This window comes from Schistocerca serialis, chromosome 7, assembly GCF_023864345.2.
Source record: "Schistocerca serialis cubense isolate TAMUIC-IGC-003099 chromosome 7, iqSchSeri2.2, whole genome shotgun sequence".
Taxonomy (NCBI): domain Eukaryota; kingdom Metazoa; phylum Arthropoda; class Insecta; order Orthoptera; family Acrididae; genus Schistocerca; species Schistocerca serialis.
In genome coordinates, this window is record NC_064644.1 from 7,573,817 (window position 1) to 7,586,730 (window position 12,914).

At 41.2% G+C, this 12,914-nt stretch overlaps 1 protein-coding gene across 5 annotated transcripts in view; it reads right to left on the reverse strand.

Moving 5' to 3' along the window:
* Nucleotides 1-12,914, reverse strand: part of LOC126413321 (transducin-like enhancer protein 4) — a 465,877-nt gene that overhangs the window by 12,556 nt on the left and 440,407 nt on the right. For all 5 annotated transcript variants that reach the window (XM_050083226.1, XM_050083225.1, XM_050083224.1 and 2 more), the window contains 7 exons: nt 9,399-9,497; nt 9,054-9,107; nt 8,729-8,820; nt 6,010-6,378; nt 4,498-4,747; nt 3,428-3,607; nt 587-871 (listed from right to left, as the gene is read on the reverse strand). In XM_050083226.1, coding sequence (XP_049939183.1) covers nt 587-871; nt 3,428-3,607; nt 4,498-4,747; nt 6,010-6,378; nt 8,729-8,820; nt 9,054-9,107; nt 9,399-9,497 — 1,329 coding nt within the window. The remainder of the gene's footprint in view (nt 1-586; nt 872-3,427; nt 3,608-4,497; nt 4,748-6,009; nt 6,379-8,728; nt 8,821-9,053; nt 9,108-9,398; nt 9,498-12,914) is intronic.

Here is a 12,914-nt window from a genome sequence, read left to right on the forward strand (position 1 = left end):
CAGGAGAGAAACTTATTTAACCCGAAGCAAACTTCTAATAATAGTTCGTGGGAAGACACAAACATTATGCCCCAATCCAGAGCAGAGGTGTTCATGTAACACGTACTTTAGAACACACATATTCCGCACTAGCATCACTTCATACATATTGTTAATTGAGACCCAATATTTAATGTGATTAATGGTTACGGACACAAGTACAAATCTCACTGTATACTTGTAAATTATAGCTTGCCAGTAGTTAAATGTAGAGTGTATTCAATTCTCGAAATAAATCGCGCATTTGCTGAAAGCCACTAGTGAGAATTGCAAACAAACACACACACACACACACACACACACACACACACACACACACACACACACACAAACTATTACTCTGATCTTCTTCTTCCCCCCCCCCCCCCCCCCCCCACTTCCCCCGCATTACACAGCTCTTCAGAATCAAAAACCAGATTCAGAGATTCAGCTCACAGATGAATGCTTCCACAGCTACCACTGTTAGCTTAAAATTCCTCACACACTGGAATTTTGCTCAGGTATTGTGTTAATAGCTGGTGTGGGAATAACCCATTGCTGCACTCACCTCAACATTGGAGTTCTCCATTCCAACAGCAAGCCATTCACCTGTAGGGCAGTAACCAAGTGAGAATATTTGGGATGTAAAATCATGTTGTTGTAACTGTCTGCCTTCACGTAAGTCCCACGACCGCACTGTATTGTCGAGTCCACCAGTCCACAATTTAGTGCCATCTGCTGAAATGTCTATACAAGAGGCACCATCCGTATGACCCTGGAACTGTCGTACCAGAGTCTGATTGTGGAGGTCCCATACAGCAATGTTGCCATCTGAGCAGCAGCTGAAGCACACCTGGAAAGAAAAATTTTAAAAATACATAACATTATACAGCTACATGTACCATATTTATACAGATTACAGATCGCTTGGCATGTCTTTTTTCGGTCTGTGTGTTACATCTAATCTGAGGGAATACTGTACGGATTTTGGTACAGTTTCCACTAACAAACTGACTGATTCACGAGGAAGGTTTGTGTACATAATTTATTACTGCCACCCAAGACATCATCCAAGTGCTACCAGTGTGAAGCTTGGGCACTTTGCGAATTTATTACAGTATGAAAGTACTGCCTTCAATTAAACAATTTATCACACATATCACATATAATTTTTTTCTTCTTCAGAAATCACCAAAGGAAAAGGAAGAAATGAGGAAAGAAGAGAGGAAGGTTAAATCACATGAAGTACTTAACAAAGTAACAATATGTTGACAATGGGAATTAACAGAATGTAAATGACTAATTTATTTCCCTGGTTACAATATTGTGTACCGCTAAATTGTGCCCTAAAAAATTTGTCCTTCAGTATTTCACCATTCTCTGTCTTTCTTCTACCACATTTAATGCTTCTCTCTCCCCCCCCCCCTCCCCCCTTCATCCCCCCAAATAAGATAGTAAGGGTTTGGTCCACAGTAAGTAAAAAGTGCACTTTTCACTAATTACAAAATTAGATTTACTGCTCATGAATACAAATTTTGAGATGGCCTGCAGTAATGAGTTATTCTTGGGTTATAAGAAAACTGGATGAAAGGAAGAGGGAAAATGTATGCTCTTAAGACTGTAATCTGTCAGCATATTTAGAGAAATAGTCCAAAAGTAAAAAGTGACAGTATATTGCATTAACCAAAGAAAGTAGTTACAGTAACATATAGGACTAGTCCAATATTGGTCAAGCAGTGTTTTGTATTAATTCGATCATTTCCAGACACTGAATCAATTACGCCAATTCAAAAGTAATTTTTGTATATTTTACTGTTTGGAAACAGGTAATGTTGTTCGAATAACATATACACACACATATTCAGTAGTAGCACTGCTAACATAAGCATCAACACATTCTGAGAAACAATGTTGGTAATAGTACGTACTGGAAAATTGTAAATGTATTGAACACATGTGGTTACAACTCACTATCTCGTTCAGAAAATTAACAACCATCAAAAACCGCTATTAAAAGAACTGCACGTACAGAGAGAAGAAGTTATGTTGTGTAGATGGATGAGGACATGGTGGAGCTCAAACTGTGAAATGTAAATACTATAGCGGTTTTAAATTAGCATTAGATGAAGTCCTTACTCTTACTAACAAAGAGAAGACACAGGAGAAGGAATGCTTGTTATTCAGTCAGTCTGAGGTACAATTTGACATTTTGTGTTAACACTATTTGGAATACAAATATTATAGTGCTGAAGATGAATACAAACTGAAGTTGTTCAGACATTCAGTTTTTCATCACAAAAAACTGATTAAAACTGCACTATTGGACAATTAAAGAATTAAGATTTTTTCCCCTCACACTATATATCTGTACACTACCATCAACAGGTTCTATTGTCTCAAAATATCTACATAATTTTAAATGTATTTGTAGTCAGTGAGTCAATTATGTCTTGTACGTGTGACAACTTCACATTATTATTCTGCTTTTCCATCTTTCATCACAAAGTCAAAACCAACTTTACGAAAATCAAGTTGGTTTAATATGGAAAACGGCTTAAAAATTGTTGTCAGACTGAGTAGTGTGCTAGGATATGAATTACAAGGGGGTACATTACGGCCATTCTGATTTAGATTTTACCTGGCTTCCCTAAATGACTTCAAGCAAATGCTTGGGTGGTTCCTAATATAATGCCACAGCCGACTGTGCCCCATTCTTGTCAAGCGAGGCCTATATGTGACTGTATGTGTGAACTATGTTTTTTCCTTGCTCTTAAACTGAAGTAAGATGACATATCAAATATATGTGTAAAACTGATTAACAGAGGACAACCAGCACCATGATGACAACCACGACTATTAAATGCATAACCTTTTGGCCAGAAAGTCGTCTTATTACACACACACACACACACACACACACACACACACACACACACACCCACACACAAAAAACTGTTTTCCACATCTGCTCCTAAACCACTGGATCGATCACAGTCAAGTAGTACACCTACTAGTTATTGTTTGGAAAGAAGTATTGTGGGGTTAAAAATCATCTCCCACTGAGGTGGGGGTGAAAATGGGCTGATAGGTGGAGAGGGAGAAGGTGGCCAGAGGAATGTGTGCAGTATCTGTGTCATAAATACATGGGTGAAGTCACAAGTAACAAAGCTAAGAAAAACATAAAAGAAAAATCTTTGAAGCTAACTATTCATGTACTGTGGGTAATTACGTTTGACAGCCATTGAACTTTTATGTTTGACCACACTGGGAACGTACTTCACATAAAGCAATGCTCAGTATGGCAACTACTAGAAGAATGAACTGCTAAAAGAATGAATGATACACATTGCAGAACTAACCAAATATAGTTAATACCACTGAACGACAACACACACTGGGGATCGGTTACCTTCGAATCTGGGCTGATAGCAAGGGCGTAGCAAGCTGGCGCACTAGAAGTCAGCTCGGCTTTTATCCGCGGTGTAGGGGACGCCAAGTCCCAGATGCTGAGATTGCTCGCCTCTCCCCCGACGATCAGAGTCCTGCCATCTGGCAGCAACTTCACAGAGCGAATGTAGTTGTCGCGTTGCTGTAAGTAGCAAAACACGTCAGCATTACTGGTGGAACACTTTAACTGGCATGCTAATATGACAAATAGCCCTTGTCTCGTGGAACCTCCACTCTCTTCTTCAAGTTGAGGGTGAGCTGTTGAAGATTATTCAAACAAAGCAAACGTAAGTAGTAAAGACTTTTCTTCTTTTTTGGTAGTTGCCACAAAGCACTATTTACAGTCACTGTTATTGACATATTCCTTTTTTTACAGCCTTCACACTGATAAAATCCTGGGACGTGAGTACAGGTGTGACAAATGTTGGAACTCTATTGAAACTCCTTAAGAGATGAAAGAGCAAATCACAGACAAGAGTTAAGTTTCAATCCTTGTCTTTAGCGGTAACTGTTCTAACCAAATAAACTACCTAGGAATGCCTCCTGGACTTCACACTCACAATCCACCAGTACCTCTCCCTGTAATTTTTACCGGAGGAAAAAAGGCAAACTAAAACAGTGTGCTGGCAACTGTTGCTCTAAAGTATTATTTCAAAGAACACACAGATAGTCTACAATCCTCTGACCCAACATAAAACACTGGCTTAAATTAATCTATGTTTTGAGGTTTGTTAAGGAATGGACTGAGAGATTATTGTACATCTTTGCTGCTTTCTTGTGCTACTGTCAACCGCTCAGTATTTTCTGTGTACCGTATGTGTACATCTGTCCTCATTACTTTTTTATGCTGCTGACTTTAACCTCTGTGGGGTAGAAATGACTGAATTTGCATTATTCTACTGTTGCGAATTTTCTCGGCACAGCTCTAGCTTTCGTGTCACATCTGAACCGTATTTGCTAACTAAATTTAAGGTAGGACAGAATTTAATCGATAACTAGAACAAACACTGAACAGCATTTCTCGACACTTACCAAACAGTCCAGCTGCGAAACAGGGCTCTTTGAGCCAGGCTGGCTGATGTCCCATACTTTCACACAACCTTTACCACCGGTGTAAACATACTTTGTAGGGTTGCTGATAGTGACTGCACAAACAACCTCTCCGTGTGCCAGCGTATTGATCTGGCGAGCGTGTCGCGGAATGCCTGGACCGATGAGTGCGTCTGGAGGGAATGGCACGGGCTGCATTTGGCCATCTGAGCTGACATGGAAGGAGTAAGCCCTGTTCAAAGAAATATTATGTCTGAATAACACTGCATGTATAACAAATATTTTTAAGCTATACCTTAAGTAACAGACCCACAGAAATTCACTACCCATTTAAAACTCTTTAATAATATCAGTGATATCCTACTTCACAAACTATTCTCTCTCTCTCTCTCTCTCTCTCTCTCTCTCTCTCTCTCTCTCTCTCTCTCTCTCTCTCTCTCTCTCTCTCTCTCTCTCTCCCTCACACACACACACACACACACACACACACACACACACACACACACACACACACCAATTTGTGACAGAGGACTCAATCACTGAAATGTGAGGCACTGCACACTTAGTATTCATGACAAACATAAAGATTTAAAATGTTCAAATCCGTACAGTACATTGCTACAATAATTTTTTTATATGTGTGATTCCATGTTACTTCCATACATTCTCCAATAAGTTCAAGTACACAAACTCTTCATACTGGCATACCTTGCTTCGGATGGAATGAGAAACATAGAAGTTGTGAGGAAAGGACAACAATGTACTGCAAAGTTGAGCAATCCCAAATAATGTTATCATATGGAGAACATTTCAAATGTGAACACGGCAGTGCATGGCTCAAAATAACTCCAGGCAGAATTTTTGTAGTAACTGGCCAAGGTACGGCTGATAAAGCGGGCTAATTGTGACGGGCAAGACAACTAAGTACGAACAATGTGGTACCTTAAACAAACACTGGAACACTACGAAGGCTCACAACGATATTTCACACGACGGAGATTTCCTTGCCGGGAAGAGGTCTACGGCAACTGCACGCCAACGTGGCCGGTCAGTGTAAAAGAAACGACGGCTCTTTTTATCGTCCCACGGCAACGGCCCAATTCTGGGTGAATCCGTTCGGTCGTGAGTAAACAAACTTCACCGAGCCTCAAAACAATTCGTATGTAGTTGGCTCCAGAGAAGACTATTATTTTAGTCTCCTGTGAGTTCAGAGTGATAACTGCACACCATTAATTCACCTGCAATTCCAGGACTACAAGTGAATACTACAAAAGTTGGCTCAGACATTACCGTAAATAATTATATTTCTCCCTTCTGCGTTGCTGGGATTATTAAAGAATAATGTGATCTGTGAAAGCTAGAATACTTTTTGCTAAGCTGTAAGACTAAGCAGAAGACCAAAAAATTACATTCGTTTTTAGCTCGACTCTCGCAACACCGAGGCACGCCAGTCCCTCGACAATATTCAGTACACCGTACAGACCGGCAACTTACGGTTTTCCTCCCGGAATGCCACCGAGGCCGGCAGGCCCGAGGGGTGCTCTCATCTGCGGGTGCGGCTCGTAGCTGACCAGAGGCGGCCTCGGGTAACTGTTGAGTGCAGGCGGCAGGTTGTTGTGCAGAGCGGCACCGTACGACTGCAGCTCGTGGGGCCCGGCCCCGGCGAGGTAGTGCGGGTACAGCGAGGGCGGCTTCACCACCGGTTTCAGCCCACTACCCCCAGCCGCCCCCGCGGCGCTACCGCCCCCACTACTGCCACCGCTAGTCGGAGTCACGGACTTCGAGATCGGAGTCGTCGGTTTCTCGCCGTCCAGTTTCTTCGTCGAGGGAGTGCTCGCGTTTGACGACGTTCCACTCCTCGGGCTGGAACATTATAAAGGTTAACTTAAAATATCTGCGACATTACAGTAGACAGTGGTATTACAGAGACAATCGCACACTCCCGTGTCACTTTCTTACCGACAACGGCACTAATCTGTACTACTTCACCGTCCCACAGTTTGCACGTCGACTTCTCCGATGATACTTGTAGCATTTGGTTAAGGTTTGATAACTGGTTTATTGGAGGATTTGTGTTTTTACATCTTTCCCGATACCTTTGTAATGGCTCCGGCAAATAAACATTTGATCGACGGCATTTTATCGGTAATGTTCATGCATTCGAATGTGCTAATTACATAAAAAAACAGATGTATGTTTCACAGTACATTAATACAGTCATCAGGAAACAAATATGCAAAAGGACAGTTACAAACAGCACCACAGCACTGATAATTCCTTTCAGTTTAGAGTCTGTGTGGAGAGGACATCTAAGGCCACAAGTCGTCATAATATCAAAAGAATTTATCCAGTCAAACTGATCAAATATTGTGCTTTATGAAGGAATCGTCAACCTAACTGGAGAGCCAAAAATATACCAACACATTTTCCTCAGTTTCCTTCTCCAACAAGAGTGTGAAGTAGCAAATGAAAGCCCACAAACTTCCACATTTAATCGAGGGCACTCACTGACTATTGTGTGCTTCATCGCTAAACGTACAGGGCTCGGACAAAAATATGGAGGCAGTGTGAGAAATTGGTGCTTAAACTAATCGAGTCTACAGGTTGTGGTGTCGTATCTGACTAGGAAGAGCGCCTGTTCGATGACCTCAGTATGTCCCATATGTCAATCCTGGTCAGAACAGTGCTCCGTGTTGTCATGAGCGCACTATGTCGGAGCTAAGGGAGTTCGAACGTGGGCAAACTGTCGGTGCACGTACGGTGGGTGCTTCCGTAACCGAGGGGGCCGAAGAGTTTGGCACCGTACCTAAGATTTATACTGCGTGCAGCGAAAGTGGAAAATCGTCATCCTTTAAGTCACAAGGCGGACCGAAGTGTGCACCGAAGAATCGTGACAGATGGTCACTAAACAGTATTGTAGAGGAAAACTGAGGACATTTGCAAAGTCATTGCAGAACTGTATGTCACACTCACAAAAATTATCAGCACCAAAACAAAACGAACAGAGCTCTGAAAGCAGGCAATTACAGGAAAGCTGCAATTCCAAAAGCACACATCAGTGATAGAAATGCCCGTAACAGGAATACGTGTTGCCGAAACCGTAAAATCCCGGAGTCTAGAGCAATGGGCGAAAGTCATTTGGCCGGGTGTGTGTACACTAGGTCCCGAAACAGGTTCTGTGAGCACAGGGATGAATTTTTGCATTCCCCCTGGCCACGACTGTCACGACATCTATTACTGAGCCTTTGTGGTCTACTCTGAAGAGAAGGGTGCACGAATGCTATTCACCTCCATCACTGTCAGCTGAGCTCGGCAATATCTCGCTTGAGGAACGGTATAAGAGTCCCTCGAAAACCATACAGGACCTGCATTTATCGATTCCAAGATGACTCAAAGCTGTTTCTGGTTTTCTATGTCGTATTAGGCACGGTAATATGTTGTGTTGTTTTTTGTATTTCTGTATTTTTGTCCACCTCCTGTAAATCAGCAGAATTCACTGCTATGCTAACTTTTCCCATGCAGTATCTGTAAAAATATGTTGCGCTATTGTTCACATTCCAAGTTTAACACCTGTCCCGCTCATAACCGATTGGACGAAACAATTCACAGTTCAGGCATGCCACACGAAATAGGATTAAGACTGGTAAAACACTCGTGATATTAACTGACGGCCGTATTACTTAACAAAGGAAACTTAAAAAGCTGGACCGCCGTGCACAGAGAGTAATTCGGTGGCATATGCCTACTTATTGTGAGGCATAAAAAATAAAGTAGAAGACTGAATGCTGTGAGCTGCTAAGAGAAAGAGACAAATAAAAAAGAAAAATTATTTATTCATTTTGAATATTGTATACTTCTGAGTGGTGCCTTTCAAGAAAAAAAAAGTTTTTAATTTGTCAACAGAATTATTAACTGAAGTTTCTTGCGCTGAATTTCACTTACACGGGCACAAAGTTATGGTTATCTCAAAAAGTATAGACCCGTGTGCCTCACAACCTGTTTGTTAACATATTGTGCAGTCGATAAGTATATGCACTGCACTATTTGTACGTAATATCAAATAATGCTAACAATAAGCCTACATATCTCCAAGTACCAATCTGCAATTTATCTCTTGGTGGAGTTTAAGAAAGTACATACTCTTTCTTTCTCACACAGAAATAAACAAACATTCTTACATGTACATTGTGTGAGAAATCTACAATGCGTTTACCTGTGTGGTCCAATGTGTTCCTTCTTTGGTGCAAGCTTGTCAAGTCCATTTTCTCGAGGGGATGCAGTGCCATTTGGTGGTGAAACAGGATCCTGCATGACAAAAGAATGATCGACTCATTTCATTACCCCTATTAGTATATAAAGAGCAACATTAAAACAATTCAAAGTCAGATGTTGGTGGAGACAGAAAATATAGTGTGCATCTAATACCTTTTGGAACTGCAGCTCATTGTCAGCATTAAGAACTAGCATATTATGGTAGTGCTTCAATAATGTGTAGAGCTTAAGCACACAATTACATCAAAGTAAGCAACGTCCCTTACCTCGCTTGCATCATCCACAACGAGGTCCTGATCACTCTTCTCCCCATCACTTGCCTGAAACACAATGTTAAGTATCAGATCCTTAACTAGGACACTTTCTAGTTTTAGTAGTAACACTGAACAATATTTACTTCCTTCGCTACAACTATTAAAAAAATTTTCATAAATTCTCTCAACGTATAAGTAACAGACAAACAACACCGGAAGACTTAGTGGAAGAGTTCAACGCAGATTGAAGTTATTTATAGTTTCAGGAGAGACACTTAAAATTTAAGAGGACCATTTTAATTTGTCAAGCACTGCATTTATCATAGTACTGACGGAATGTCAACTTCTGTAACTTACGTGGCAGTCTTTCTCCTCCTTTTTCATTTTCTTGTGTTCAGGATCAGGTGAGCTACGTGGCCGGTATTTCTCCCGCTCTGCTGGTGAGATTGAGTTTCTCTGGAAAGGCCAACAGGAAACTAGTGTAAGCTCAACAGTTGCTGATTTTATCGAGTGAAGCGACCAAACAAGAAAATACTAGCTTCCTATTGCTTGCAACTTTCATTTCAGTATCAACTTCTAGAAAAACAGCAGTTTAATCAGGAGATTTAAAAAAAAATCCCATAATAATTTCCACCTGTCTTCACATAGTGGATTCTTGCTTGTGTTTAAACTGGAAGGAAGCAGTTCTCTCAGAGTTGGGATTAAAATTAATATGCTATACAACTTTTGCCATGACTGTTGTTCAATAATTCTGAGTTGCTAACAAACCCTACTTGCATACAAACTTGGATGTTTATTCATCGTACATTTATCATATCGGAATTTTGGCATTCATTTGTTTACCTTAAAAGTAACAGAAAAAAATGTCTCACTGTGAAACTGTGGGGACAAAGTAGACTACACAAGGGAGAAATATTTGGGAAATATGTAATGTCTCTAAACGCCCTGAAAGGAAGAGGAAATTTATGATTTTATATGACTGACGTTTCGCAGCAACGTGCAAAGACTCGAAATAACTATTTCTGTCATAAGAAAAACAGCAATTATTTTCGATCGATATTAACCTTAAGTGACAACCTTTCCTCTATTTCCGGCACCTTACCAGCAGACCTAATTTCGGGCCAACCTAGGCATGATTAAAATAAAGGAATAATACGTACACTGCAAAAAAACTTAGACGAAGAGTTAAATTAGTTTGCGTATCATCTTCTGACACACATTGTTACTGTTGTTTCAAAATATTAATTTTTTTTCCTTTTAATCGAAAACGAAAGGAAGAAAAACAGCATACTCGCTAGACAATTATTTCCATTCTAACAACCTATTATCTGATTTCCTATGAGCTTGTCAGCGTGTCACCGATGTTCAGCAGCTTCAAACGCAAAATATCTTCGATCGCTAATGGGCGAGCAAAATACTGCGAATTTCCGTGCTTGTGCTAAGGTCGTAAGTTACGCAATCAAGTCTGTCTGTCGATACACTACTGATTATATATATAATCACACACACACACACACACACACACAGTATTGTGTGCATCTTCAGATATTCTCGACTGTTCACTATCAGGTAATTTCCGTATCATGAACTTCACTGATAATTATTCGCAGCGAAAATTTACCTCGTAACAAGCAGCACAACGTCATATTTATGACTACAGTGAAAACACTACGGGTACACACTCATGAATTGGCAAATTAGGGATGGCAGTGTTACGTAAGTCACAAATAGTTTATTTATTCTGCTGGCAGTGTAAGCTGCAAGAATAGCATCTTGATGATAATGATTCAATTTGACTTTCGAATTGTATAAATTAGATCTACCTCCTACATATCAGAATTTTTGGACATTCATGGAAGAAAGTTGTCTATTTTGGTGTTACTGAGATGGTACCGATTTTCCTGTGGAATGTTTTCGTGTAATCTATGTTGACTGTTAACACGTTTTGACGCTGCATAAATACTCCGCATGCCACCTGACACTATGGTGGATGGTACTCCTGATACCATTAACTGATTAACTGATCCATCCCTTCTCTGTCCCATAAGGGAATGAAGCGTGGAAAGTTTCGTTGTCGTTACGCATTAGCTCTCATTTCTATAATATTATTGTCCTGGTCATTTCGCGAGATGTACGTGGGAGGTAGCTGTGTTGTGAGACTCCTTCCGGAAGGTTCTCGCCCGAAATTTCAGTAGTAAATTTCTCCGTGATGCACATCGTCTCTATTCTAGCATCGCCATTGGAGTTTGTCCTACACGGTAACAGCCCCAGACTGATGAGCAATACTAAATAATCGGTCGAACAAGCACTATGCAAGACACTTCCTTGGGGGACGATTCACATTTTCGTAAGATTATTGGTTCAAATGGCTCTGAGCACTATGGGACTTATATTCTGAGGTCATCAGTCCCCTAGAACTTAGAACTACTTAAACCCAACTAACCTAAGGACGTCACACACATCCATGCCCAAGGCAGGATTCGAACCTGCGACCGTAGCGGTCGCGCGGTTCCAGACTGTAGCGCCTAGAACCGCTCATCCACACCGGCCGGCTAAGATTATTCGTATGAACCCTAGCAGGTCATCTACTGTTCCTGCTGTTTGTTTATATAGTCGTCCCACATGAGGTAACACCTAGATATTTCATCGCAGATACTGTTTCCAGTAGTTTGTCATTAATATCGTGGATTTACAGCAGTGGATTTCTTCCGTATGCGCAGTACGTTGCATTTATTTATTGCCAGAGCTCCGTAGGTCATTCTACGAGTCGGTACTGTCTTCTGGCGTTGTTAACTTTCTTATACATGACAGCATCACCTGCGAATAGCCTCAAAGGGCTTGCACCGCTTTCTACTTGACCATTTATATGCATTGTGAACAGTAACGGTCCTATCACCCTTTCTTGCGGTACCCCTTTACATCTGTCGATTTTGTTCAGTTAAGAGCGACGAGTTGAGTCTTAAGTCTTGAATCCACTCTGTATGCTAGTATCTGTTTTTCACTACACGGCAGTTAATGTAGTTGCAACAGACACACGTTTTTCGTTTGAATGTTATATGAATGGGACTTGAGTTATACAAGAAGCGCACATACATACGAATTCCACTGATTTATTTCCTTAATAAGTAAATCTTTTTTTCAGGCGATCACGAGAGGGCGCCTCAGAGGCTTTTAAAATAGATACAATTCTCTTTCTCATTTTCGCGTGCGATATCTGCACGCCGGCCGGAGTGGCCGAGCGGTTCTAGGCGCTCCAGTCTGGAACCGCGCGACCGCTACGGTCGCAGGTTCGAATCCTGCCTCGGGCATGGATGTGTGTGTTGTCCTTAGGTTAGTTAGGTTTAAGTAGTTCTAAGTTCTAGGGGACTGATGACCTCAGCAGTTAAGTCCGATAGTGCTCAGAGCCATTTGAACCATTTTTGATGTCTGAACGGTTGAAGCGCCTATTGTTGACGAGTCACGTTTTTTATTAAACAAGGGCATTATCCAGAGCATAAACCGTTACAGATACCCAGCTCGGCGACCGCTCATTACTAACTCTGTACCTCGTGTACGTTTAACGGCAATCTAATAGGAACGCGGGATAAAACTGCAAAGTTACGTTAATATTAGCGATTAGACAGACTTTTCGTTGTTAACTTATGTCAGTATGAAAGAGCTGTTTGCCGTCGAAGCAAAAATCAGCAGGGGTTGTCCAACTGCACGCAACGACGCTTGTGCTTTTTTTTATCACGGAGTCTGTATACGCCAAGCCACACGTTTTATACTCGTGAATATTTTACTTAAGCCTTTTTTCGCATGACGCCAGTCCCTCTTCGCCCACACGTGGGTGGCTGAGTTACAAAGCCCTTGCCTCCTACCGCTGACACACAC